General features: G+C 38.3%; 6 protein-coding genes, 1 non-coding gene and 1 pseudogene across 7 annotated transcripts; 7 read left to right on the plus strand and 1 right to left on the minus strand.

The window, feature by feature from the left end:
- Positions 1 to 188: 188 nt before the first annotated feature.
- LOC9307901 lies at positions 189 to 4,403 on the plus strand. The gene is made up of 3 exons (XM_002871786.2): positions 189 to 306; positions 656 to 3,002; positions 3,332 to 4,403. Exon 2 carries the CDS (start codon positions 710 to 712, stop codon positions 2,438 to 2,440), a length of 1,731 nt encoding a protein of 576 aa, XP_002871832.2. The 5' UTR covers positions 189 to 306; positions 656 to 709; the 3' UTR covers positions 2,441 to 3,002; positions 3,332 to 4,403.
- Positions 4,404 to 5,147: 744 nt separating this feature from the next.
- LOC9307903 lies at positions 5,148 to 7,577 on the plus strand. The gene is made up of 2 exons (XM_021023550.1): positions 5,148 to 5,278; positions 5,577 to 7,577. Exon 2 carries the CDS (start codon positions 5,596 to 5,598, stop codon positions 7,312 to 7,314), a length of 1,719 nt encoding a protein of 572 aa, XP_020879209.1. The 5' UTR covers positions 5,148 to 5,278; positions 5,577 to 5,595; the 3' UTR covers positions 7,315 to 7,577.
- Positions 7,578 to 8,212: 635 nt separating this feature from the next.
- LOC9307904 lies at positions 8,213 to 11,474 on the plus strand. Its single transcript, XM_002871789.2, has 2 exons — positions 8,213 to 8,890; positions 9,157 to 11,474. The coding sequence occupies exon 2, from the start codon at positions 9,203 to 9,205 to the stop codon at positions 11,219 to 11,221; it is 2,019 nt and encodes a 672-aa protein (XP_002871835.1). The 5' UTR covers positions 8,213 to 8,890; positions 9,157 to 9,202; the 3' UTR covers positions 11,222 to 11,474.
- Positions 11,475 to 11,942: 468 nt separating this feature from the next.
- On the plus strand, positions 11,943 to 14,557 carry LOC9307905 (annotated as a pseudogene).
- Positions 14,558 to 14,658: 101 nt separating this feature from the next.
- On the plus strand, positions 14,659 to 17,451 carry LOC9307906. Its single transcript, XM_021023581.1, is given in 3 exon segments — positions 14,659 to 14,924; positions 15,181 to 16,968; positions 16,970 to 17,451. Coding segments are annotated over 2 exon segments (2,040 nt in total). The 5' UTR covers positions 14,659 to 14,924; positions 15,181 to 15,229; the 3' UTR covers positions 17,271 to 17,451.
- A 2,138-nt stretch (positions 17,452 to 19,589) lies between these two features.
- On the minus strand, positions 19,590 to 20,289 carry LOC9307907. The gene is given in 3 exon segments (XM_002873867.2): positions 19,590 to 19,904; positions 19,906 to 19,960; positions 20,273 to 20,289. Coding segments are annotated over 3 exon segments (387 nt in total).
- LOC9309981 lies at positions 19,822 to 23,257 on the plus strand. Its single transcript, XM_002871792.2, has 2 exons — positions 19,822 to 19,916; positions 20,327 to 23,257. Exon 2 carries the CDS (start codon positions 20,375 to 20,377, stop codon positions 23,087 to 23,089), a length of 2,715 nt encoding a protein of 904 aa, XP_002871838.1. The 5' UTR covers positions 19,822 to 19,916; positions 20,327 to 20,374; the 3' UTR covers positions 23,090 to 23,257.
- A 138-nt stretch (positions 23,258 to 23,395) lies between these two features.
- TRNAP-UGG lies at positions 23,396 to 23,467 on the plus strand. Its single transcript has one exon. It is a non-coding gene; the product is annotated as a tRNA-Pro (tRNA).
- Positions 23,468 to 23,524: the final 57 nt, after the last annotated feature.

The following is a 23,524-nucleotide window of genomic DNA, read 5'->3' on the forward strand; positions in this document are numbered from 1 at the left end:
TTTGACAAATTGAGCTTAAATTTTTGTAAAAAGCTTTTGGGTCAATTAAAACAAATCCGTCATATGTCTCTTTTTTTGGGTCAATTCGGTTCAGTTTGGTTCTTTGGTTCCGGTAAACAAAATAATTAGCACCATATGGCTAAATCATTTTCCCGCCAAACAAATTGATACTCTTGTCGGGAAAAGTGTGATATTTTCACTTAACTACTAAACCCACTAGCCTATTTATCGTCTCCCCCTTTTCCGGCAAAAGCCTCCACCGCCTCCGACTGCGGTTTGCTTGGGTTGCGTAAACTGAGCTATTCGGTTAGTTGATTGTTAATTTATGTATCTCTATGTCGCATAAGAATCTAGGGTTTAGGTGTTCTCGCATTTTTTTTTTTAATTTCCCAGGGTTTCAGAAATTCAAAGAGTGTTTAGTTTAGCCGTTTAGGGTTCTTATTACTTTCTTCTGGTTTGAGATGCTTCACACTTTCGACACTTTTGTGATTTTAGCGCTTCAAAGTTTAGCCCTTTTTGAACTTATATTTGCGTAATATAGAATTATATTTGTCCAATTCCTAATTTTTATCTGCGTCTGTTTCTGTGTGTATTATTATTATCTTATCAATGTTAAAGTATCCGATGGCCATGTATATAATTGTATTTTCTGCAGGATCCCTATAGGAGTAAGTTTGTTTTCTTGAGAGCTTATTGTTCTTTTTGTTTGATGATGGATACCACTTCAAACGAGCTTCCTAGAAGGAAAGCTGATTCAGAGACTTTGATGAAAGGAACTTCTTCTGACGGTGATATACCATTTTCTTCAGCTTGTGCTGTGATTGTTGGTGAGAAGAGAAAGATGAACGAATATGGTGGAAGTAGTAATACTGGAAATCGCGGTGTTGTACATACCAATAGAAGAGGGTCAAATGATGATGGAGATACAGAAAGGGGAGAAGAGTCGGTACAAATACAACCAAAGATTTCTGAATTTGTTGGTCCCAAGTTTAATGACTTTGGTAATCTGAGGGAAGAAGTTAACTTTGCGGTTGGCCAGACCTGGGCTCTTTATGATACAACAGATGGGATGCCTAGATTGTATGCTCAGATCAGAAAAGTTTCAGCTCCTTCTTTCGGGCTTAGGATCACATATCTAGAGCCAGATCCTGATGATGAGAAAGAGCTCCAGTGGTTTGAAGAAGACTTGCCTGTTTCTGTTGGTAAGTTCAGGCTTGGCCAAAGTCAGAACACGAAAGATCGTTCCAGATTCTCTCATCTTATCCAATGCAATGAAGGAAGCAACACAAGTCGTCTCACTGTTTTCCCAAGAAAAGGTGAGACGTGGGCTCTGTTCAAGAACTGGGACATTAACTGGTCTTCAGAGCCAGATTCTCACCGCAAATTTGAGTATGAGTTTGTTGAGATTTTGTCAGATTACGCTGATGGAACTGGTGTATCTCTTGCATTCTTGCATAAAGCAAAAGGGTTTGCAAGTGTCTTCTTTCGGATGGGAACTGGTGATGCAGAAATATCTCGAATTCCGCCTCATGGTTTATATCGGTTCTCCCACAGGATTCCTTCCTTCAAACTGACTGGAATTGAAGGAAAAGGTTTGCCAAAAGACGCATACGAGCTGGACCAAGTTGTATTACCTGAAACTATCAAAGAGATAATTGTCCCTTTTTATCTATTAGCAGTGCGTACCGCTTTGAAGTCTAAACCAGAAGCTCTCTGCTTTGCTAATAAGGGAAAGGTTTTTAAAACTGGGCAGATTTGGTCTTATTATAGGCTATACAAACGCTTCCCTCGGTACTACGGTAGAATTGAAAAGATCACTTTAACTCAGGCATTCGAGCAGGATGCAGTATGTACACTACACATAAGTCGGTTAAAGGCCACTCCTTTCCCTGAGGATGTCGTCAAGTGGGATGACAATAGAATGCCTGTTGGTTGTGGAACTTTCTTGGTGATGAAAGGTATCGAAAGACTCACGCCTTATGAGGTTTCACATCAGATAGTGCCTCAAACCTCCATGGATGGAAAGGAATATACCATTCTTCCCAAGATTGGCGATCTTTGGGCCATATACAGATCCTGGTCTCCTCACTTTGAAGTTGATGGCTTGGAAAGATGGTATGACTATGACGTTGTGGAAGTTCTTGATGACACCTTGGACTACAAGGTTTTAGAGTTGGAGCCTGTGTCGGTCTCTAATGAAGATGATGAAAAAACATTCTTTAGAGCAGCTGAGAGTAGTGACTGCGAAGTGGTATTTACGATCCGAAAGTCGAAAAGGCTCAAATTCTCGCATCAGCTTCATGCTTCCCGAGTAACCAAGGTGATAGATGGAGATTTGAAAGAGCTTTTTGAAGTTGATACTAGAGCTATTACTTCAATGATCTTCTCTTCATACCTTAGAAGTGAGGGTTTGTTTCCCCGAAAAAAGAAGAAGACGTGAGGGTTTGAAGACCCTTGAGCAAATGTTTGTTCTTTGGTTTAAGATCTGAGACCTGAAACTTGATTAAACACTAGTAATTTGTCTCTGTTTTAGTATATGTGCCTGTGTTTTATAACATCAAAACTTACTTAAGACTTTCTCCATGTTCTTCTTTTGTCGGCTCGAATCTATGGAAAATCATGTATTTTGTGGACTTAGTTTTTGTCACTCTTGTTGGTCAAAAAGGTTACTAGTGGTTCTCCAAGTTTACTGAATTAGTCCATGTGGTTTGTGATTTGTCAAAGTATATACGTATGTGGAATGAGTGAATTAATAATATTGTAACCTATGGAAATAATAAGTAACAGGAAGATGCTTTGGGGTTTATAGATAAAGAGAGAGAGAGAAAAGTAATTGTAGCTGAAATGAGGTTTGAGAGCACAAACTTCATCGAGCGCCGAGATTTTCTTCAACCAATGTGCTTAGTATATTCGTCTTCAATGCATGCAATGATGATGGTTCTGTGAGATATTTTCTTTAGATACTTCTCTCCCTTCTCCGGCTAAAGTTTCCGACGACTGAGGTTTGCTTTCGCTGCCTAATTTCTGTATCTGCATCAGAATCTAGGGTTTAATGATTACCGCATATTTCCCCCAATGTATTGCTCAATCTAGGGTCTAGGTGAGATTTGGGTTTCATATATACAAAGACGCTTGTTTTAGGGTTCTCATTGTACTTTCTTCTAATTTGAGATACTTCATATTTTTGTGTGTGTTTAGCTAGCCCCTTTTCGAACTTTGATCTGCGTGGTCTTATTCATCTTACACAAACATAGATTTAAGTCTCCATGTCTATTATCTTACCACTGAAAAATTATCTTGATGGCAATTTATGTATTTGTATCTTCTGCAGGAACCTTACAAGAGGAAGTTGCCTTCTTAAGTCTGTATCAGTTCTTTGTTTGACGATGAATGTCTCTTCTTCTGACGGTGCTACAACATTTTCTTCATCTAGTATTGGTAATTTTCTCTCTCCTGATTTGAGTTGTTCTGTGACTAGAAAGGGTAACGAGAATGGTGAAAGTTCCAATACTAGTAAAGGGAAGCTCTTTCAAACTGGACAGATCTGGTCATTCTACAGTGGCAACGATGACTTGCCTCTCTACTACGGTAGGATTCATAAGATCACCGTTACTCAAGTGTTCGAGGAAGAAGCAGAAATCAAAATGTGTGTACATCTGTTAAAGGCTAATCCTTTCCCTGAGAATGTCATTCAGTGGGAGGACAAGAATATGCCTGTTGGTTGTGGAACTTTCTCCGTGACTAAATGTTTCAGAAAATTCACTACAGATAATGTTTCACTTCAGATTGTGCCTCAGACCTCCATGGGTGGAAATGAATATACCATTCTGCCCAAGATTGGGGATGTTTGGGCCATTTACAGATCCTGGACTTGTCACAATGAGTTCAAGGACATTGGTTCCTGCACCTATGACATTGTCGAAGTTCTTGATGACACTTCGGACTATAAGGTTTTAGCATTGGAGCCCGCGTTGTTTTCTAATGAAGAGGAAGAAAAAAAGACATTCTTCAGAGCAGCTGAGAGTAGGCATCCTGATTGTGATGATGAGGATGGGTCAGAAGTGATATTCACAATCCCCATGTCGAAAATGCTCAGATTCTCGCATCAGATTCCTGCTTCCCGTGTAACCAAGAAGATAGACAGAGAGTTGAGAGAGCTTTTTGAAGTTGATTCTAGAGCATTACCTACAAACGTGAGGGTTTCAAGACCACTGAGCAAAGGGGAAGTGAGGGAAGGGTAGAGAAGGATTCCTTTTTGGTGCATTTTGTCAAAAGGTTTGTTCTTTGGTTTAAGATGTAAGATCTGAAACTTATTTAGACTTTCTCCATGGTTTAGAAACATGTGGTTCTTTTTATTGGTTCAAATCTATGGAAAGTCATTGTATTTTGAGAAGGTTGGAGAATACTAGCTTTTGCATCTCTTTTCTTGTCAAAAGGATAACCAGCGGTGTAGATTAGGATGATAAATTTACTGAACTTTCTCCATGTTTACTTGATCTGTTAGTAGTACTGAAGTTATGAAGTAGCAGTATCTTATGGTTTAAAACTCACTTGCATATATGTGCGATTAAGCTAAAGTAGTAATCTCAAGAGCATGTGGCCTTTAGGTGATTTCAGCCGTTTACAGCTTCACATCAGTTCAAACTTAGCATCAGTTCAAACTTTGAAACAGTTCATCTCTTCACATCAGCTTCACATCAGTTCAAACTTTCTCCAACATCGACTATAATTGCCCAAAAAGTTTCACACACCATGCTATCTCTTACTAATCATCATGTAAAATACATCCTTTATTTCACAAGTAAATGATAAACATATGGTCTTTAGACTTTTGGTGCATATGTTCTCTCATAATCAAACCTTAATCCATGGCCTAAATACCAGGCTGTCTCAAATTATTTTATCAATTATAAGTAAATTTGTATTAGAAAAATTCAAAAATTATAAACCCCCAACTTCTTGTGTATAATTAAGAAAAGTTTTAAAATTATATTACCCTAATTGTATAATATTCGTAGGGGAATTTACTTTTTTTTTTAAAAACTAAAAACATTAGAATTCTTGACCTAATTAATATATTAGAATTTATGATCAGGAAATTAATTGGGCTAATTAATTTTCCCGCCAAATGGAAAAATCTCGGGAAAAGTGGGATATTTTCTTTGGAGAGATACACAACGATGCTTCTCTACTAAATCCACTTCTCTCTTTTCCGGCAAAAGCTTCCGCCGACTACTACGACTGAGGTTTGCTTTGGTTGCGTAAATTTATCGAATCGGTATGTTTTGTTTTTCTTAATTTATGCATCTCTAAGTCCCATCCGAATCTAGGGTTTAGGTGTTTTTGCATATTCTCCAATCGTGAGGTTTGGGTTACATAAATACAAAGATGCTTAATTTAGGGTTCTTATTACGTTCTTCTGGTTTGAAAAGCTTCACACTTTCTACACTGTTTTTGGGCAATTGAAAATTAAGCTCCTTTTTAAAAACTTTAACCTGCGTGATTTTAGTGTATTATCTTATCTTACCAATGTTAAAGTATCTTGATGTGCATATATATAATTGTTTTTTCTGCAGGTTATTGTTTCTTTGTTTGATGATGGATACTACTTCTTCTGACGGTTCTTCAACATTTTCTACATGTTGTTCTGTGATTGTTGGCGATAAGAGAAAGAGGAACGAGTATGGTGACAGTTGCAATGCTAGTAATCGCGGTGCTTTACCTAACAATACAAGAGGGTCTAGTGATAATGGATATGCAGGCAGGGGAGAAGATTCTGCGGCACAACCAAAGATTTCTGAATGTGGTGTTGGTCCAAAGTTTAACGACTTTGATGAGCTGAGGGAAGAAGTTTACTTTGCACTTGGTCAGACCTGGGCTATTTATGATACAGCAGATGGGATGCCTAGATTGTATGCTCGGATCACGAAACTTTCAGCTCCTTCCTTTGGGCTTAGGATTACGTATCTAGAACCGGAACCAGATCATGAGAAAGAAATACTATGGTTTGACGAAGGCTTGCCTGTTTCTGTTGGTAAGTTCAGGTTTGGGAAAAATCAGAACACAAAAGATCGTTCCATATTCTCTCATGTAATCTGCTGCGGAGAAATTTACAATGAAGTAAGCAAGAAAGGTCATTTCATTGTTTCCCCATTAAAAGGCGAGACTTGGGCTCTGTTCAAGAACTGGGACATTAACTGGTCTTCAGAGCCAGATTCTCACCGCAAATTTGAGTATGACTTTGTTGAGATTTTGTCAAATTACACTGATGGAGCTGGTGTATCTGTTGCGTTTTTGCATAAAGCAAAAGGGTTTGCAAGTGTCTTCTTTCGGATGGGAACTGGTGATGCACACATATCTCGGATTCCGCCTGACGGTTTATATCGGTTCTCCCACAGGATTCCTTCCTTCAAACTCACTGAAATGGGAGGAAAATATGCTTACGAGCTGGACCAAGCTGCATTACCTGAAACTATCAAAGAGTCAATCGTCCCTTCACATCTATTAAGAGTGCTTGCCGCTTTGAAGCCTAAACCAGAAGCTGTATTACCTAAACCTATCAAAGAGATAATAGTCCCTCCAGAAGTATTAGCAGTGCCTACCGCTTTGAAGTCTAAACCAGAAGTTCTCTGCTTTCTTTGTAAGGGAAAGGTTTTTCAAACTGGCCAGATCTGGTCATATTACAGTAATAATTGGAACTTACCTGTGTACTATGGTAGGATTAAAAAGATCACTTTTAGTCAGTCATTCGGGCAGGCAACAGTATTTAAACTACACGTAACTCGGTTAAAGCCTGTTCCTTTCTGCAAGAGAATGCCTATTAGTTGTGGAACTTTCTTGGTTGGGAAAGGTACCAAAGTCATCGATCCTGATGATGTTTCATATCAGATAGTGCCTCAAACCGTCATGGATGGAAATAAATATACCATTCATCCCAAGATTGGCGATGTTTGGGCCATATACACAATCTTGTCTCATCACACTGATGAGGACTTGGAAAGATGGTATGATTATGAAATTGTCGAAGTCCTTGATGACGCCTTGGACTATAAGGTTTTAGCGTTGGAGCCTGCGTTGTTTGTTAATGAAGATGAAGGAAAAACAAAATTCTTGCGAGCAGCTGAGCGCAGGCAACATGATTTGGAGAATGAGTCAGAAGTGGTATTTACAATCCCTAAGTCGAAAAACCGCAAATTCTCACATAAGATTCCTGTTTCCCGAGTAACCAAGGAGATAGACGGAGATTTGAAAGAGCTTTTTGAAGTTCTTGATTCTAAAGCATTACCTTCAATGGCCGAAGAGGAAAGTGAGTGAAGGATTCCTTTTTGTTAGCTTTTGGTGCATTTTGTCAAAAGGTTTGTTCTTTGGTTTAAGATGTAAGACCTGAACCTTATTTAGACTTTCTCCATGGATTTAAAAAGCATGTGCTTCTTTTGTTGGTTCGAAATCTGTGGAAAATCATGTATTTTGAAAAGGTAGGAGAATACTTGTTTTTTGCTTTCTTTTGTTGGTCAAGAGGGTAACCAGTGGTTATGTATTAGGATGAGAAATGGACTGAACTTTCTCCATTTTTAGTAGTTACTAGTCACTTGATCCGTTGGTATTTCTCTATATATGAAGTAGTAGTATCTGAATGATGATTTTATCTTCTATAACAGAAAAATCTATCTACATGCAACATTTGAAGTTTCAATGTATTACAAAATCGATTTTTCCAGGATCACATATAGATTTACGATATATGTCTCCGATAAGTTTGTTGTATCTATAATATAAGCTCTCCTAGAAATCACTCCAGATGATGTTTCACAGCAGATAGTGTCTCAAACCTCCATGGATGGAACTGAGTATCAATACTTGGGAATGTTTGGGTGATATACAGATACTGGTATCAATACTTGGAATTCTGAGAACGTTGGTTTATTGAGCTATGACATTGTTGAAGTTATTGATCATACCTTGGACTATAAGGTCTTAGACCATGGGCAGTGGAGAAAGTGTGAAAGTGGGTGTAAACTTTTTATTATTATTATAATTTAAAGAGAGATAGAAAAGAGAGAGAAAAAGAAAGAGGGAGAGTGTGTGTTACACCTGAGTATAAAGTTACACCCGGGTGTGAGGAGAGAGACAATTTTCTTCTTTTTTTATTACCTCTAACACCCTTCAGCTTGCTCCACTGCGGATGCTCTTACTGCTGGAGCATGAGCCCAATTCCGATAAAGTTGTTGATATTCTGCATCTTCCAGAAAAACTGCATTTTCAGGCAGTTAAGGAGTATAAGTCTAACCTGATTGATGGGCCGGAACCAATATTTACGATCCCAAAATCGGAAAGGCTCAGATTGTCGCATAAGGTTCCGGCCTCCCGTGTTACCAAAGAGATATACGGAGAGTTAAAAGACCTTATAAAAGTTGTTTCAGCAGCACTACCTGTTAACCTGCAGAACACTTGAGACTTTGATTTTGATTGAACAAAGAAAGTGAGGGAAGCCAAGGATTCCTTTTTGTTAGCTTTTGGTGCATTTTGATGCAAGTGTGTTTTTATTTATCTATGATGTGAAATAATAGCAATTAGCAAGTATTTGCAGCTTGGTCTGAATTTCTCTCTTTCTAAATGTGTTTTCTAATTTGTAAGTTAACTATGTCGTAGATTTGTTGTAATGTGATGTTGTTGTTCTATCACATATCTGCCTTTTTGTTTAGTTTATAATTTTACATTTAATTCCCGCCGAATATATTGTTAATGAAGTTTTTTACCGCCAAAAGAATTATATAGTTTTTCTTAAATCGAGAGAAATAACACTGAATATATTTTACTCTATACGCTCACTGTCACTACCCCCGCAAAAGTCTCCGCCGCCGACGACGATTTGCTTCTGTCGCTATTGTTGGTAAGTTGATGGAACCGAACCAATTCGTCGATTGTATTTTTTTGCTTGATGTCGTCTCTGAATTTAGGGTTAGGTGTTTTCTATTTGGTATAAGGGAAGTTGATTTAGGGTTCTTATTACATTCTTTAGACTTGAAATGCTTTTATCTTTTTTCTTCTGCGTGATTTTTCTGCAAATACACATCTGTTGTCTATTAGGGGTTTGTATTTTTGTGTCTCTTTTTAGACCGATTCCAACCAGAAACTGCATATTCTCATTTTCTGCAGGAACCCATAGAGGTGGAATTTGTCTTCTCGACTGTTTACTTGTTTGATGATGGAAAATGCTGTCCAGATCCATTCGATTAGGAGTGATTTGGTTGCATCCACACCTGGGAATCAGCAAGAAAAGGCTCAAGCTTTCTCCTTGCAACAACAGATAACAGTCCCAAGTAAGAATCAAGGCATACACTTCTCTGGAAACGAATGCTCCCCTGGTTTGAGCCCTGCTGGTAAGGTTGGTGATAAGAGAAAGAGGAATGAGTACGATGAAATTGTTTACACTGAACATCGCAGTAATTCTGAAGATGTTATTGTAAATCTAGGCAATAAAAGAGTGTCAGGTGATATTGGAGATGCAGTACAAGACTCTGGAAGTGGAAAGCAACTCCATGAGGTTCGTCTTTGCAAAGAAACATTGCAAGATGCCATTAACAGAAATGCTCAAGTGGGAGCTGCAATGGGGATCTCTCATAATCTTGAGGCAGATGATTACTCTGGTTTTGCTGATATAAGTTCTCAAGTTGCAGTACAACCAAAGACTTCTGTATGTGCTGGTCCAAAGTTTAACGACTTTGAAAAGCTGAGGGAAGAAGTAAACTTTGCAGTTGGTCAGACCTGGGCTCTTTATGATACAGCAGATGGGTTGCCTAGATTGTATGCTCATATCAGGAAAGTTTCAGCTCCTTCCTTTGGGCTTAGGATCACATATATAGAGCCAGATCCAGATGATGAGAAAGAGCTCCAATGGTTTGAAGAAGACTTGCCTGTTTCTGTTGGTAAGTTCAGGCTTGGGGAAAATAAGAGCACAAAAGATCGTTCCATGTTTTCACATGTTATTCATTGCAATGAACGAAACAACGAGTTGAATGAACGAAGCAACACTCGTTGTTTCAGATTCACTTGTCGTTTCATCAACACTTGTCATTTTAGTGTATCCCCTAGAAAAGGCGAGACATGGGCGCTTTTCAAGAACTGGGATATTAATTGGTCTTCAGAGCCAGATTCTCACCGCAAATATGAGTATGATATTGTCGAGGTTCTGTCAGATTACGCTGATGAAGCTGGTGTATATGTTGCATACTTGCATAAAGCAAAAGGGTTTGCTAGTGTGTTCTTTCGAATGGGAACTGGTTATGAAGGCATATTTCGTATTTTACCTCAGAGTTTGTATCGGTTCTCCCATAGGGTTCCTTCCTTCAAATTGACTGGAATTGAAGGAAAAGGTGTGCCAAAAGATGCTTACGAGCTGGACCAAGCTGCGTTACCAGAAACAATAGAAGAGATCATCGTGCCTTCAAACGCTGAGAGTGATTTAACGCCTAAACGCCAAGCCATCTACTTTGCTAGCAAGGGGAAGGTTTTTCAGACTGGCCAGATTTGGTCATATTACAGTGGTAATGATGACTTGCCTCTGTACTACTGTAGGATTCAGAAGATCACTTTTACTCAGGCATTTATGCAGGATCCTGTATGTAAACTACACATACGTCGGCTAAAGGCTACTCGTTTCCCTGAGTATGTTATCCAGTATGAAGACAGGAGAATGCCTCTTATCCGGTATGAAGACAGGAGAATGCCTATTGGTTGTGGAACATTCTACGCAAGGAAACTTCTAGAAATAATCACTCCAGATGAGGTTTCACATCAGATAATTCCTCAAACCTCCTTGGATGGCATTGAATATACCATCCTCCCCAAGATTGGTGAAGTTTGGGTGATATATAGATACTGGAGTAGTCACACTGATATTGAGGACTTGGAAAATGAAGTTTATGACATTGTCGAAATTCTTGATGACACTTCTGACTATAAGGTTCAACTGCTGAAGCAACAAGCCGTTGATGGTGATCGTGATAACTTTGAATATATGTTATTTAGGGCAGGTAAGGAGTATACTTATAACGAGGATGACAAGTCAGAAACAATATTAACGATCCCAAAGTCGGAAAGGATCATCAGTTTCTCGCATAAGGTATCTGCTTCTCGTGTAACCAAAGAGATGGACGGAGAGTTAAAAGAGTTTTTAAGTGTTGATTATAGGGCAACACCTTTTAACGTTAAACACAGGTGAAACAGAGGAGCCGAGAGAAGAAAAGAGGCAAGAAGCCAAGGTTTCCTTTTTGTTAGCTTCTGGTGTATTTTCTGAAAAGGGTTTGTCTTTTTGGCTAAGAATCGTTAAGACGTTCTCTATGATGTTAGAATGTTCTTCTTATTCTATGGATATGAACAAGCAGGTTGGTCTGAAAATTTCTTTTCACTAAATGTGTATTTTGTGTTAAAAGAAGTTGAACTATTTGTTGCTGTAATATGATGTGGTTTCCATACTTAAGTGATCTATCTCTCTGCAGATCGCAATGGTCAACCTTGTCCAATTTCTCATTTACAAATATAAAATCCTTGGCACTTTGTTTGATTTATAAAATATATTTTGACGATGAGCAAATGATTCCTTTTTATGCTAGCTTTTTGGTCTTTTTAAGTCAAAACTCGTTTGTTGCTGGTTTAAGATTAACACCTGATACTTACTCCATATTTTATACTAATAACCTCTGTCTAAAGGTTTCTCTAAAGGTTTATAATAACCTCTGTCTAAAGGTTTCTCTAAATTTATGGAGATACAACACTTTCAAGGACATCCTTTTAGGTTTGTACGTTACTGTAGATGGTTGGTCTTTTGGTCTGAGAGAGGCAGCCATGTTGAGAATTTTACATTAGTTTCCCGCCAAAAAATTTAACTTTAATTACCGCGAACAGAATTTTAGATTTCTTTTCTTAAATCGAGAAATAATTAACACTGAATGTAATAATTACTTTTATCCGGAGGCCACTTTCACTACTTAGCCCGACAAAAGCCTCCGCCGCGGACGACTGCGATTTCATTTTGTCGCCACCATTAATTGGTAATTTGATTGAACCGATTCGTCGATTGTATTTTTTGCTTGATGTCGTCTCTGTGCTGCAGTTGATTTTCTAGGGTTTTCGCCCATTGTGGTTTCTTATTGTACATGGTGGTTGATTTAGGGTTCTTATTACTTTATTTAGATTTCAAATGCTTTTAACACATATCTTTTGTCTATTTGGTGTTTGTATTTTCGTCTCTGTTTTAGACCAATTGTAACCAGAAGCTGTATTTTCTCTAGGAACCCATAAAGGTGGAATTTGTCTTCTCGATTTTTACTTTGTTTGATGATGGATATCACTGTATATGAGTCTCTTAGAAGGCAAAATGCTGTCCAAAACCATCAGATTAGGAGTGATTTGGTTGCAGCCACACCAAGGAATCAGCAAGAAAAGGCTCAAGCTTTCTCCTTGCAACAACAGATAACAGTCCCAAGTAAGAATCCAGACATACATTTCTCTGGAAATTAAATCTCCCCTGGTTTGAGCTGTGCTGATAAGGTTGGTGAGAAGAGAAAGAGGAATGATTATGGTGAAATTGTTTGTACTGATATTGGCAGTAAGTCTGAAGATGCTATTGTAAATCTAAGTAAAATTGGCAATAGAATAGTGGCAGATGATTTTGGAGGTGCAGGAGATGAGCCTGCAAGTGAAAAGCAACTCCATGAGGTTCATCTTTGCAAAGACACTTTGCCAAATGCCATTAACAGGAATGCTCAACTGGGAGCTGCTACAGGGATCTCTCAGAATCTTGAGGTAGATTATAACTCTGGTTTTTGTCATACAAGTTTAGAAGTTGCAGTACAACCAAAGATTTCTGAATCCGTTGGTCCAAAGTTCAACGACTTTGAAAAGCTGAGGGAAGAAGCAAACTTTGCGGTTGGTCAGACCTGGGCTATTTATGATACAGTGGATGGGATGCCTAGATTGTATGCTCGGATCATAAAAGTTTCAGCTCCTTGTTTTGGTCTTAGGATCACATATCTAGAGCCAGATCCAGGTAATGAAAAAGAGAAACTATGGTTTGAAGAAGACTTGCCTGTTTCTGTTGGTAAGTTCAGGCTTGGGGAAAATCAGAACACAAAAGATCGTTCCATATTCTCATGTTATTCATTGCAGTGAACGAAGCAACACTCGTTGTTTCAGCATCACTTGTCGTTTCATCAACACTTGTCATTTTAGTGTTTCCCCTAGACAAGGCGAGACATGGGCGCTTTTCAAGAATTGGGATATTAAGTGGTCTTCAGAGCCAGATTCTCACCGCAAATTTGAGTACGAAATTGTCGAGATTCTGTCAGATTACTCTGATGAAGGTGGTGTATATGTTGCATACTTGCACAAAGCAAAAGGGTTTGCTAGTGTGTTCTTCCGAATGGGAACCTTTTATGAAGGTATATTTCGTATTTTACCTCACAGTTTGTATCGGTTCTCCCATAGGGTTCCTTCCTTCAAACTGACTGGAATTGAAGGAAAAGGTGTGCCAAAGGATGCTTATGAGCTGGATGAAGCTGCGTTACCAGAAACAATCGAAGAGATTGTTGTGCCTTCAAACTCTGAGAGTAAAAAAAAGTCTAAACACCAAGCCATCTACTTTGCTAGTGAGGGAAAGGTCTTTCAAACTGGCCAGATCTGGTCATTTTACAGTGGTTATGATGATTTGCCTCTGTATTATGGTAGGATTCAGAAGATCACTTATACTCAGGCATTTAAGCAGGATCCGGTAATTAAACTACACATAAGTAGGCTAAAGGCTACTCGTTTCCCTGAAGATGTTATCAACTGGAAATACGGGGGAATGCCTGTTAGTTGTGGAACTTTCTACGCGAGAAAAGTTCTAGAAATAATTACTCTAAATGAGGTTTTTACAGCAGATAATGCCTCAAACGTCCATGGATGGCATTGAATATACCATTCTCCCCAAAATTGGTGAAGTTTGGGCGATATACAGATACTGGAGTCATTACATTGATGTGGATGGCTTGGAATTCGGTCTTTATGACATTGTTGAAATTCTTGATGACACTCTGGATTATAAGGTCCAACTGCTGAAGCAACAACCCGTTTCTGATGATCGTAATGATATGGAACATAGGTTGTTTAGGGCATGTACGGAGTATACTTATAACGAGGATGAAGGGTCGGAACCAATATTTACGATCCCAAAGTCGGAAAGGATCAGATTCTCGAATAAGATTCCTGCTACGCGTGTAACGAAAGAGATGTCCGGAGAGTTGGAAGACCTTTTAAGTGTTGAGTTTAGGGCAACACCTATAAACGTTATACACTGTTGAACAGAGCAATTGAAAGAAGAAAAGACGGGAAGTGACAAGGATTCTTTTCTAATTAGCTTTTGGTACATTTTTTGGTGTAGGGTTTGATTAATAATCTTATGACTTTCTCTTTTTTTTTTTTTTTGAAAACGAAATATGACTTTCTTTTATGATGATGTTCTTATATGTGATATAAAACATCAAATATTTGTAGCTTGGTATGTAGTAATTTTCTCTCACTTATTGGTAGTTTGAGTTATAATGTGATGTGGTTTTTGCTGTTCTGCTTTTTCAGACTTAAAAGTAATCTCTCCGCAGAGTGCAGAGTGCAGAGTGCAGACTACAGATTCAACCCTACTCAATTCTTTTTCCAAATACTTGGCTCTTTGTTTGATTAATAATTTTAGATTGGTTTCCCGCCAAAATATATAGCCAATGAACCAACATTTACCGGGAAAATGGTTTCCAGGTTAAATCAAGATTTACTAATTTACATTAGTCGTAGTAAATAAAATAACTTTAATCCTCTTATTTCAACACTTTCCCGGCGAAAGTCTCTCCACCGCCGCCGAAGATTCCGATTCTCTTTTTGTCACTCTCTGTTGGGTAAGGTTTATTGATCGAACTGGTTCGTCGACTGTTTGTAGTTGCATCTGAGTCTAGGGTTTATACGTTTACGTGTTCTCGCATATCCGCCGATTGTAGAATTTTAGTTTATTAATATATAGGGAGGTTGATTTAGGAAATAGGGTTCTTATTAATTTCTTTGATTGAAATGCTTCTGGGTACTTCAAAAATTAGACCTTTATTAACTATTTCCGCTGTGATTTAGATCGATTCTAACTATATAAACTACTTGCAGGAACTCTAGAGAAGAAAGTTGTCTTCTTGAGTTTCTAATTTGTTTCACGATGGATGACACTGTAAATGAGCTTCTAAGAAGGAAAAAAGCTGTCTTGAATCATCAAATCAGGAGTGATTTGGTTGTATCGAATCATCAGGAAAAAGCTCAAGCTTTCTCCTTGCTACAACAGAAAGATGTCCCAACTAAAAGTCCCGGCACAAATTTCAGTGGAAAAGAATATTCTTTTGGTTTGAGTAATTGTACAGTTAAGGTTGGTGAGAAGAGACAGTGGAACGAGTGTGACGACATTTGCAATACTGAGAATCGCAGCAAGTCTGAAGATGCTGTTGTAAATTTAAGTAAAGACATGATTGTACACAGGAAAAGAAGAGTGTTCAGTGATAATGGAGATGCGGCGGAAGAGTTTGGAAGCGGAAAGCAACTCACTGAGGTTGATTGTTCTAGAAACCCAATGTCAAATGCCATAAACACGAATCGGAAGATGGATAGGAAACAAGATGCTCAAGTGGGAGCTGCAGTGGGGATCTCTGGAAATCTTGAAGTGGATCAAAACTCTGGTTTATGTGATTCAGGTTCAGGAGGTGCAGTACCACAAAACATTTTTGGATGTGCTGGTTTGAAATTTAACGACTTTGATAAGCTGAGGGAAGAAGTAAACTTTGAAGTTGGGCAGACCTGGGCTGTTTATGATACAGTGGATGGGATGCCTAGATTGTATGCTCAGATCAGAAAAGTTTCAGCTCCCTGTTTTGAGCTTAGGATTACATATCTAGAGCCAGATCCAAATGGTGAGAAAGAGCTCCAATGGTTTGAAGAAGACTTGCCTGTTTCTGTTGGTATGTTCAGGCTTGGGGAAAATAAGAGCACACAAGATCGTTCAATATTTTCACATGTTATTCATTGCAATGAACAAAGCAATACTCTATGTTTCAGCGTCACTTGTCGTTTCATCAAAACTTGTCATTTTAGTGTATCTCCTAGGAAAGGCGAGACATGGGCGCTTTTCAAGAACTGGGATATTAAGTGGTCTTCAGAGCCAGATTCTCACCGCAAATATGAGTATGAATTTGTCGAGATTCTGTCAGATTATTCTGATGAAGGTGGTGCATATGTTGCATACTTGCATAAAGCAAAAGGGTTTGCTAGTGTGTTCTTCCGAATGGGAACTGGTTATGAAGGCATATTTCGTATTTTACCTCAGAGTTTGTATCGGTTCTCCCATAGGGTTCCTTCCTTCAAACTGACTGAAATTGAAGGAAAAGGTATGCCAAAAGATGCTTACGAGCTGGACAAAGCTGCATTACCAGAAACAATTGAAGAGATCATCGTGCCTTCAAACTCTGAGAGTAATATAAAGCCTAAACGCCAAGCCACCTACTTTGTTAGCAAGGGGAAGGTTTTTCAGACTGGCCAGATTTGGTCATTTTACAGTGGTTATGATGATTTGCCTCTCTACTATGGTAGGATTCAGAAGATAACTTTTACTCATGCATTTAAGCAGGACCCGGTAATTAAACTACACATTGGTCGGCTAAAGGCTACCCGTTCCCCTAAGGATGTTGTCGACTGGGAAGACGGGCAAATGCCTGTTGGTTGTGGAACATTCTACTCAAGAAAAGTTCTAGAAATAATCACCCCAAATGAGGTTTCACATCAGATAGTTCCTCAAACCTCCTTGGATGGCATTGAATATACCATTCTCCCCAAGATTGGTGAAGTTTGGGTGATATATAGATACTGGAGTAGTCACATTGATGTTGAGGACTTGGAGTTTGGTCTTTATGACAGTTGAAATTCTTGATGACACTTTGGACTATAAGGTCCAACTGCTGGAGTATGAATCCGTTCATGATGATGATGATGATGATGATGATGGAACTGGGAATAGGTTGTTCAGGGCATGTACGGAGTATACTTATAACGAGGATGAAGGGTCGGAACCAATATTTACGATCCCAAAGTCGGAAAGGATCAGATTCTCGAATAAGGTTCCTGCTTCGCGTGTAACCAAAGAGATGCTTGGAGAGTTAAAAGAGTTTTTAAGTGTTGATTATAGGGCAACACCTATAAACGTCATACACTGTTGAACAGAGGAACTGAGAGAAGAAAAGGGACGGGAAGCGCCAAGGATTCCTTTTTGTTAGGTTTTGGTGCATTTTGTGAAAAGGGTTTGTCTTTTTGGCTAAGAATCTTCTCTATGATGTAAGAATGTTCTTAATTATAGATATGAGACATGAAGTATCTGCAGGTTGGTCTGAAATTTTTTTTCACTAAATGTGTATTTTGAGTTAAAAGAAGTTTAATTATGTGTTGTTGTAATGTGGTTTTCATACTTAACTGATCTCTCTGCAGATCGCAACGGTCAACCTTGTCCACTTTCTCATTTACAGTTATAAAATCCTTGGCTCTTTGTTTGGTTTATAAAATTAGATTTGTTTCAGTAAAACGAGCATAGTCAAAGGTTAGCTCATGCTCGTTTTGTTGAAAAACATAGCTTAAGCTTCAGTTAATAGATAGTTCAAGGCAAAAAATTAAAACTTTACTTTGTTGTTGTTATGTTGATCCATCAAAATGTAAGGAGTAACATACTTTGATCCTTTTTAAGGACATACTTACATGTTTGTACTTTATTGTGGATGGTTTGGTCGTTGGTCTGTGTGAGCCATGAATTGAAGTAGCTTGAGAGAGAAAAGTTGTGGTTTAATTTTGATCTCTGTTTTCTCTGTTTTTTTTTTTTTTCAAATCTCTGTTTCTATTTAAATTCAAGAGTAAAAAAAAGCTGATGTAAAAAGTTTATTTTTCTTTTTGAATATAATTTAACATTTTATTCAAAAAAAAAAAAAAAAAAAAAAATTGTGTTTAAACTGGAGAGACTCTGAATCAGCTTAAAGCTCTTGTTGATGAGCAAGAGCAGGATCTGGAGCGTATTTAGGCAGAGAGAGTTATTTTTGACCAAGGTTGACTCCATGAAGAAGAAAATGAAGACAGGGTACATGGATGTAAAGAAGAAACTGAAGAGTGAGTACATCTGATTTTGGTATATGTTCAACAAATACTATTTTTAAAATATAAAACAAAATAAAATTTTGGACTTCTGTTATCATTAGGCTCGGACCATCGCCACTCCCAACAATTGTGGATACATGTTTTTAACAAAGTATGTATAGTTAAAATAAGAGATACTTGCCTTGTGTCAAACATTGACCAAGATCTCTGAAATATTTGGGTTTTCTAGGCCACGCTAATTATTCACTATTAATTCGACATTTCATATTATTTAGAGGAACTTTATTTTTCTTAAATTTACATTCTGGTTTAAGAAAAGATGTTTTTTCGTACTAACAAAATTTGTGTTCTTAAACATGCTAATTATTCATTATTGATTCAACATTTTGAGTCTCATACATAAATACTCCACCGCCAGAAATTGTTATCGGTAAGTTACTTGTGTGCTTCGATCATGAACGGCCCAAAGAAATGATGAGTCCTAGGTACATATTGATTCAAAATTTAATTATTATATATGTTGATGAAACTTAGTTTTCTCAAATTTGAGACTTGCTTAAAAAAAAAGGTTTACATAAAGATACACTGATTAGATTTAATGAGAAATTAAAACAAACTCAACATAGGAAAAACTTCCAATGGCGCGGTGATGAAGGGACACTGATAATTGATAAACATTGCTTGCTTATAAGCACTCCTAAGTCTTAACTTATTGCAAACAAGATACAGTATACTGTATTATGTACTTGAATTTCATATACTATAGTTTAAGGACTACTATACCTAAGGTATAATAAACATAGTGCTCTGACATTGACTCTACAATCAACACGACATATTCTCTTTCCTTTGCATGCATGTTTTGGATTAAGATAATCAAGTTAATCGTGGGTAAGAGAACTTCTTTCAAATCATTTCGCAATGCAAATTAGTGATGATGTGCATAGTCTGCACATATACTCGTAATTTTTGCTGAGATAATTGTAACATTGATCTAATTATTTATTTAATTACAGTTTAATTACTTATGGCATATACAAGGATTTACTTAATTTTCATATCAAATTGTTGCGTTTTGAAGTTTTCAATAATAATAAGTTACTTTTTTTTGCCTCAATAATAATAAGTTATTAACTAATGTAAAAGATAATCCAATATAGTTTAGTTTAAGTGTATTTAAATTTCTATTTGGATTCATTTTTTAAACAAATACATGGATCTAAAAATAGTTGTGGATTTTCTTTTTTGGATTTTAAAGCGGTGTCGATTTATCAAATACTTTAACAGTGAATTCATGTAAGTATACACGAATTTGGTTTGATTTTCTGTTTAGTTTATTCAAATAAAAAAAAATTCTAAAACCCTAAAACGAAAATATCTACTCTTATCAAAAAAGACTTTTATACCCCTAAAATGTTTAGTTTGGGTATAAAAGTCTTTTCCGCAGAAAACAAAATGACCAAAATACTCTTTTCTTCACAAATTAGTAGCAATTTAGCTAAATTTGAAGGGCTTTTACGTAAATAAATAAGAATAGAAAGTTCAAATGACCTTAAAGTTTCTAAAAAATTACAGTAAAACCAGAGAACCATATAAACCGTGAGGTGTTTCCCCACAAACGAAGACGAAGACAGATTCCAGTCAAAGAGGCAGTTAGGCCTCGACGTGAGCTTTGACGGTGACCTATCTCCTCCTTTTCCTCTCTCTCTCTCTTTCTCTCAACTCCGGTGAGTTTCCGACGCTCTCTCTCTCTCTGTGCCATTCTCTTACTCTTCAGTGCGGTTCTGTTTTCTGAAATCGATTAGTCTTCTATAAGTAGTCTTTGGTTTTGTCAAAAAGCTCATAATTTTACCATCATTTCGGAGAAATTCGCCGCTTTTATTGTATGTTTCGCATGTCTGAATTGAATGTATTCGCTGTGTTTGTTGAAAACATGTTTGGTTCTTTCGTTTTTTTTCTTTTGACAGTGCTGAATTACGAATTTTTACATGTAGGGCTTAGCAAAAGAATAGCTTGAAATCTGGGACTTTTTTTTAAGTATGAGCAACAAAGATGTCTGAATTGAATGTCTTTGTTGGAAAACTTGTTTGGTTTTTGCATTTTTTTACAGTGCTGAATTTCGAATTTCTCTGTGTAGGGTTTACAGTGCAAGAGACGAGATTGGAATCTGGGAGATTTTATTAGTATGAGCAACAAAGATGAGGCTCTACGAGCCAAAGAGTTAGCAGAAGATTGGATGAGCAAGTCAGATTTCACAACTGCTCGTAGAATTGCTTTAAAGGCTCAGAAAATGGATGCAAGTCTGGAGAATGTTGTTGCTCGCATGATTATGGTGTGTGATGTGCATTGTGCAGCATTGGAGAAATCTGGGGATGAGACTGATTGGTACAAGATTCTCCAAGTAGAGCAAAATGCAGATGAAAATATCATTAAGAAACAGTATAGGAAGCTTGCCCTTCATCTTCATCCGGACAAAAACAAACTCCCTGGTGCTGAATCTGCTTTCAAAACCATTGGTGAAGCTCAGAGGATTCTTTTGGACAAAGATAAAAGGAGGTTTCATGACATGAGACGGAAACCCGTTTTTAGGCGGCCTGCACCAGCACCAGCACCAGCAACGTCATTTCAACCCCAACAAGCCCCGACCACGCCTTTTTTCACTCAGCGTGTTTTCCAGACAAACGTTAATGCGGAAAGGAAGAGACCTGAAAACCAGAAGAAACCTCAAGTTCAACCAACTGTGTTTGGTGGTGACTCCAGGTTTTGTACCTCATGCCCTTTTTGTCACAAGAAGTATGAATATCAAAGGGGATTAATCAACACACGAATGAATTGTATGAGATGCGGTAAGCAATACATTGCTATTGAAGAAAACTTTGAGGGTCCACCAGTTCAGGCGACTTTCCCCTTCTTCCAACAGAGCAAGGTTCCAACACAAGAGGCAGGCAAGGCAGTGGAGAAGCAGCCGCAAAGTTCTTCTAAAAGTTCTTTAAGTAAAGAGGGTTCTAGAGCCAAAAGCTCTGGTGTTTCGGCTGAGAACATCAATGGAAAGAGAAAGAGGAAGAAGGTAGTTGAATCCAGTGACAGCTCTTGCAGCGAGAGCAGTATTGAGTGCAAAGAAGTTCCAGCTGGTGGACAAGATTCTGGGTCCAGCGGTGCACAGCATTCTCGGAGGTCAGTCCGTAGCAAGCAGCAGGTTTCATATAAAGAGAATAAGAGCGATGATGACAATAAAGAAGAGGATGCAGAAAGTGCTGAGGAGTCTGATTTTAGAAAGAAGTCACATGAGGATCAACTGTTTGCAGAAACCTTGCCAAATGGTATAAACAGGACGAAGAAGATAAAAGGAGACCAAGTGGGAAGCTCTCGGGATTCTGGTGCCTGTAATGCAGCAAAGGATTCAAGTTCAGGGAGTGCATCAGATGCCGAAATTGAGTGTACTGATCCTGATTTCAGTAACTTTGAGAAGTCGAGGGAAGTGACGTGTTTCAAAGCTGGTCAGACATGGGCAATGTATGATGACATGGGTCGAATGCCTCGATACTATGCCCTCATCAGAAAAGTCATAAGGAAACCTAGTTTCATGCTCAAAATACAATGGCTAGAGGCTAGACCAGATGATGAGAAAGCAATACAGTGGGTTCGTAAAAAATTGCCCATCTCTATTGGTAAGTTCAAACTTGGTGGAAATTTGAACATAGAGAAAACTCCATGTTTCTCTCATCTGATCTACTCTAGAGTAGGAAGCATGAAGGATACTGTCAGAGTATACCCAAGAATAGGAGAAACATGGGCTCTCTTCAAGAACTGGGACATCAATTGGTCCTCTGGTCGTCGGCGTTCTTCCCATGAGCATGAGTATGAGTATGAGTTTGTTGAGATCCTGTCAGAATATGTTGAAGGGGTTGCAATAGAGGTTGCGTTCTTGCGTAAACTAAAAGGCTTTGCAAGTGTATTTTGTCGAATTGCACCAGGTGGTGGATTAGACACAATTCAGATTCCGCCTCATGAGTTGCTTAGATTCTCCCATAGCATCCCCTCAACCAAATTGACAGGAGAAGAAGGAAATGGCGTTCCCATTGGTTCATATGAGCTCGATACAGCTGCATTACCACATAAAATTGAAGAAGAAGAAGCCGTTCCTGTATTACGAGAAGCTGCCAAGTTGAACCAAGTCCATCATCACTCTCCACCTTCATCGGAGCCAGACTGTATCGTCATTCCTAATTTCCAGTTTAACAACTTCAGTGCTGAAAGATTAGAGGGAAAGTTTGCACCTGGTCAGATATGGTCATTGAACAGCAAAGAGGATGGCTTGCCCAAGTGTTACGCTAAGATTCAGCAGATAGTATGGAGGCCGGTATTCAAATTGCAGATAAACCGGCTAGAGCCTAAATCATTTCTTGAGAACATTATACAGTGGCATGACAAAAGAATGCCAGTCAGTTGTGGAAATTTCACTTTGAAGGAAAGCCGGGACGAGACACTCACTAACGTGACTGATTTTTCACATCAGATTAAGGCAGAAAATCATTTCAGGAAAAACGAGTACATTGTCGTCCCAAAGACCGGTGAAATTTGGGCAATGTACAAGAACTGGAGTGAAACAATCAAGGCCGCAAGCTTGAAGAAGTGTGAATATGAGGTTGTTGAAGTTCTTGATGACAATGACAGCCACATAGAGGTTATGCTGTTGGAACGGGTGGATGGGTTTATTTCGGTATTCAAGGAAAAAGTGGAAGGAGGTATCGATGTCAAGAAGAAGATCCCAAGGTGTGAATTGTTGAGATTCTCACATTATGTTCCTGCATTCCGCTTAACTGGAGAGAGAGATGGAGCTCTTAGAGGCTATGTTGAGCTCGATCCAAGTGCGTTGCCCCGTAACTTGCGCAGATCTTAGACTAATTCTTGTAGGGAGGTTTGTTTCTTTGTTAGTACTAGTAGTAATGGCTTTTACATTTTCTCGAAATGTGTAGTTTTCAGTTCTAGATTCAGACGTTAACTTCCATCAAAATATGTGTTGGTGAAAAAACCTTTTCGCTTATATGTGCCTCTTGCTCTGTCTTAATTGTGTAATACAGACATTATTGCCTGTCAAATTTCTGTCTTCACTTGGGTCGTTTTCCGTTTAGGCTGATGAGAAACTAAAACAAAGGTAAGTGAAGAATCATCTAACTACCGATTGAATGCTGTTATCTAACAACAAGGGCGTTTGGTCTAGTGGTATGATTCTCGCTTTGGGTGCGAGAGGTCCCGAGTTCGATTCTCGGAACGCCCCATTTTACACATTTTAATGAAGTTGACAAGGAACACTTCTCAGTTCTCACGAATCGAC

The sequence above is a fragment of the Arabidopsis lyrata genome (genome assembly GCF_000004255.2).
Source record: "Arabidopsis lyrata subsp. lyrata unplaced genomic scaffold ARALYscaffold_6, whole genome shotgun sequence".
NCBI classification, from domain to species: Eukaryota; Viridiplantae; Streptophyta; class Magnoliopsida; order Brassicales; family Brassicaceae; genus Arabidopsis; species Arabidopsis lyrata.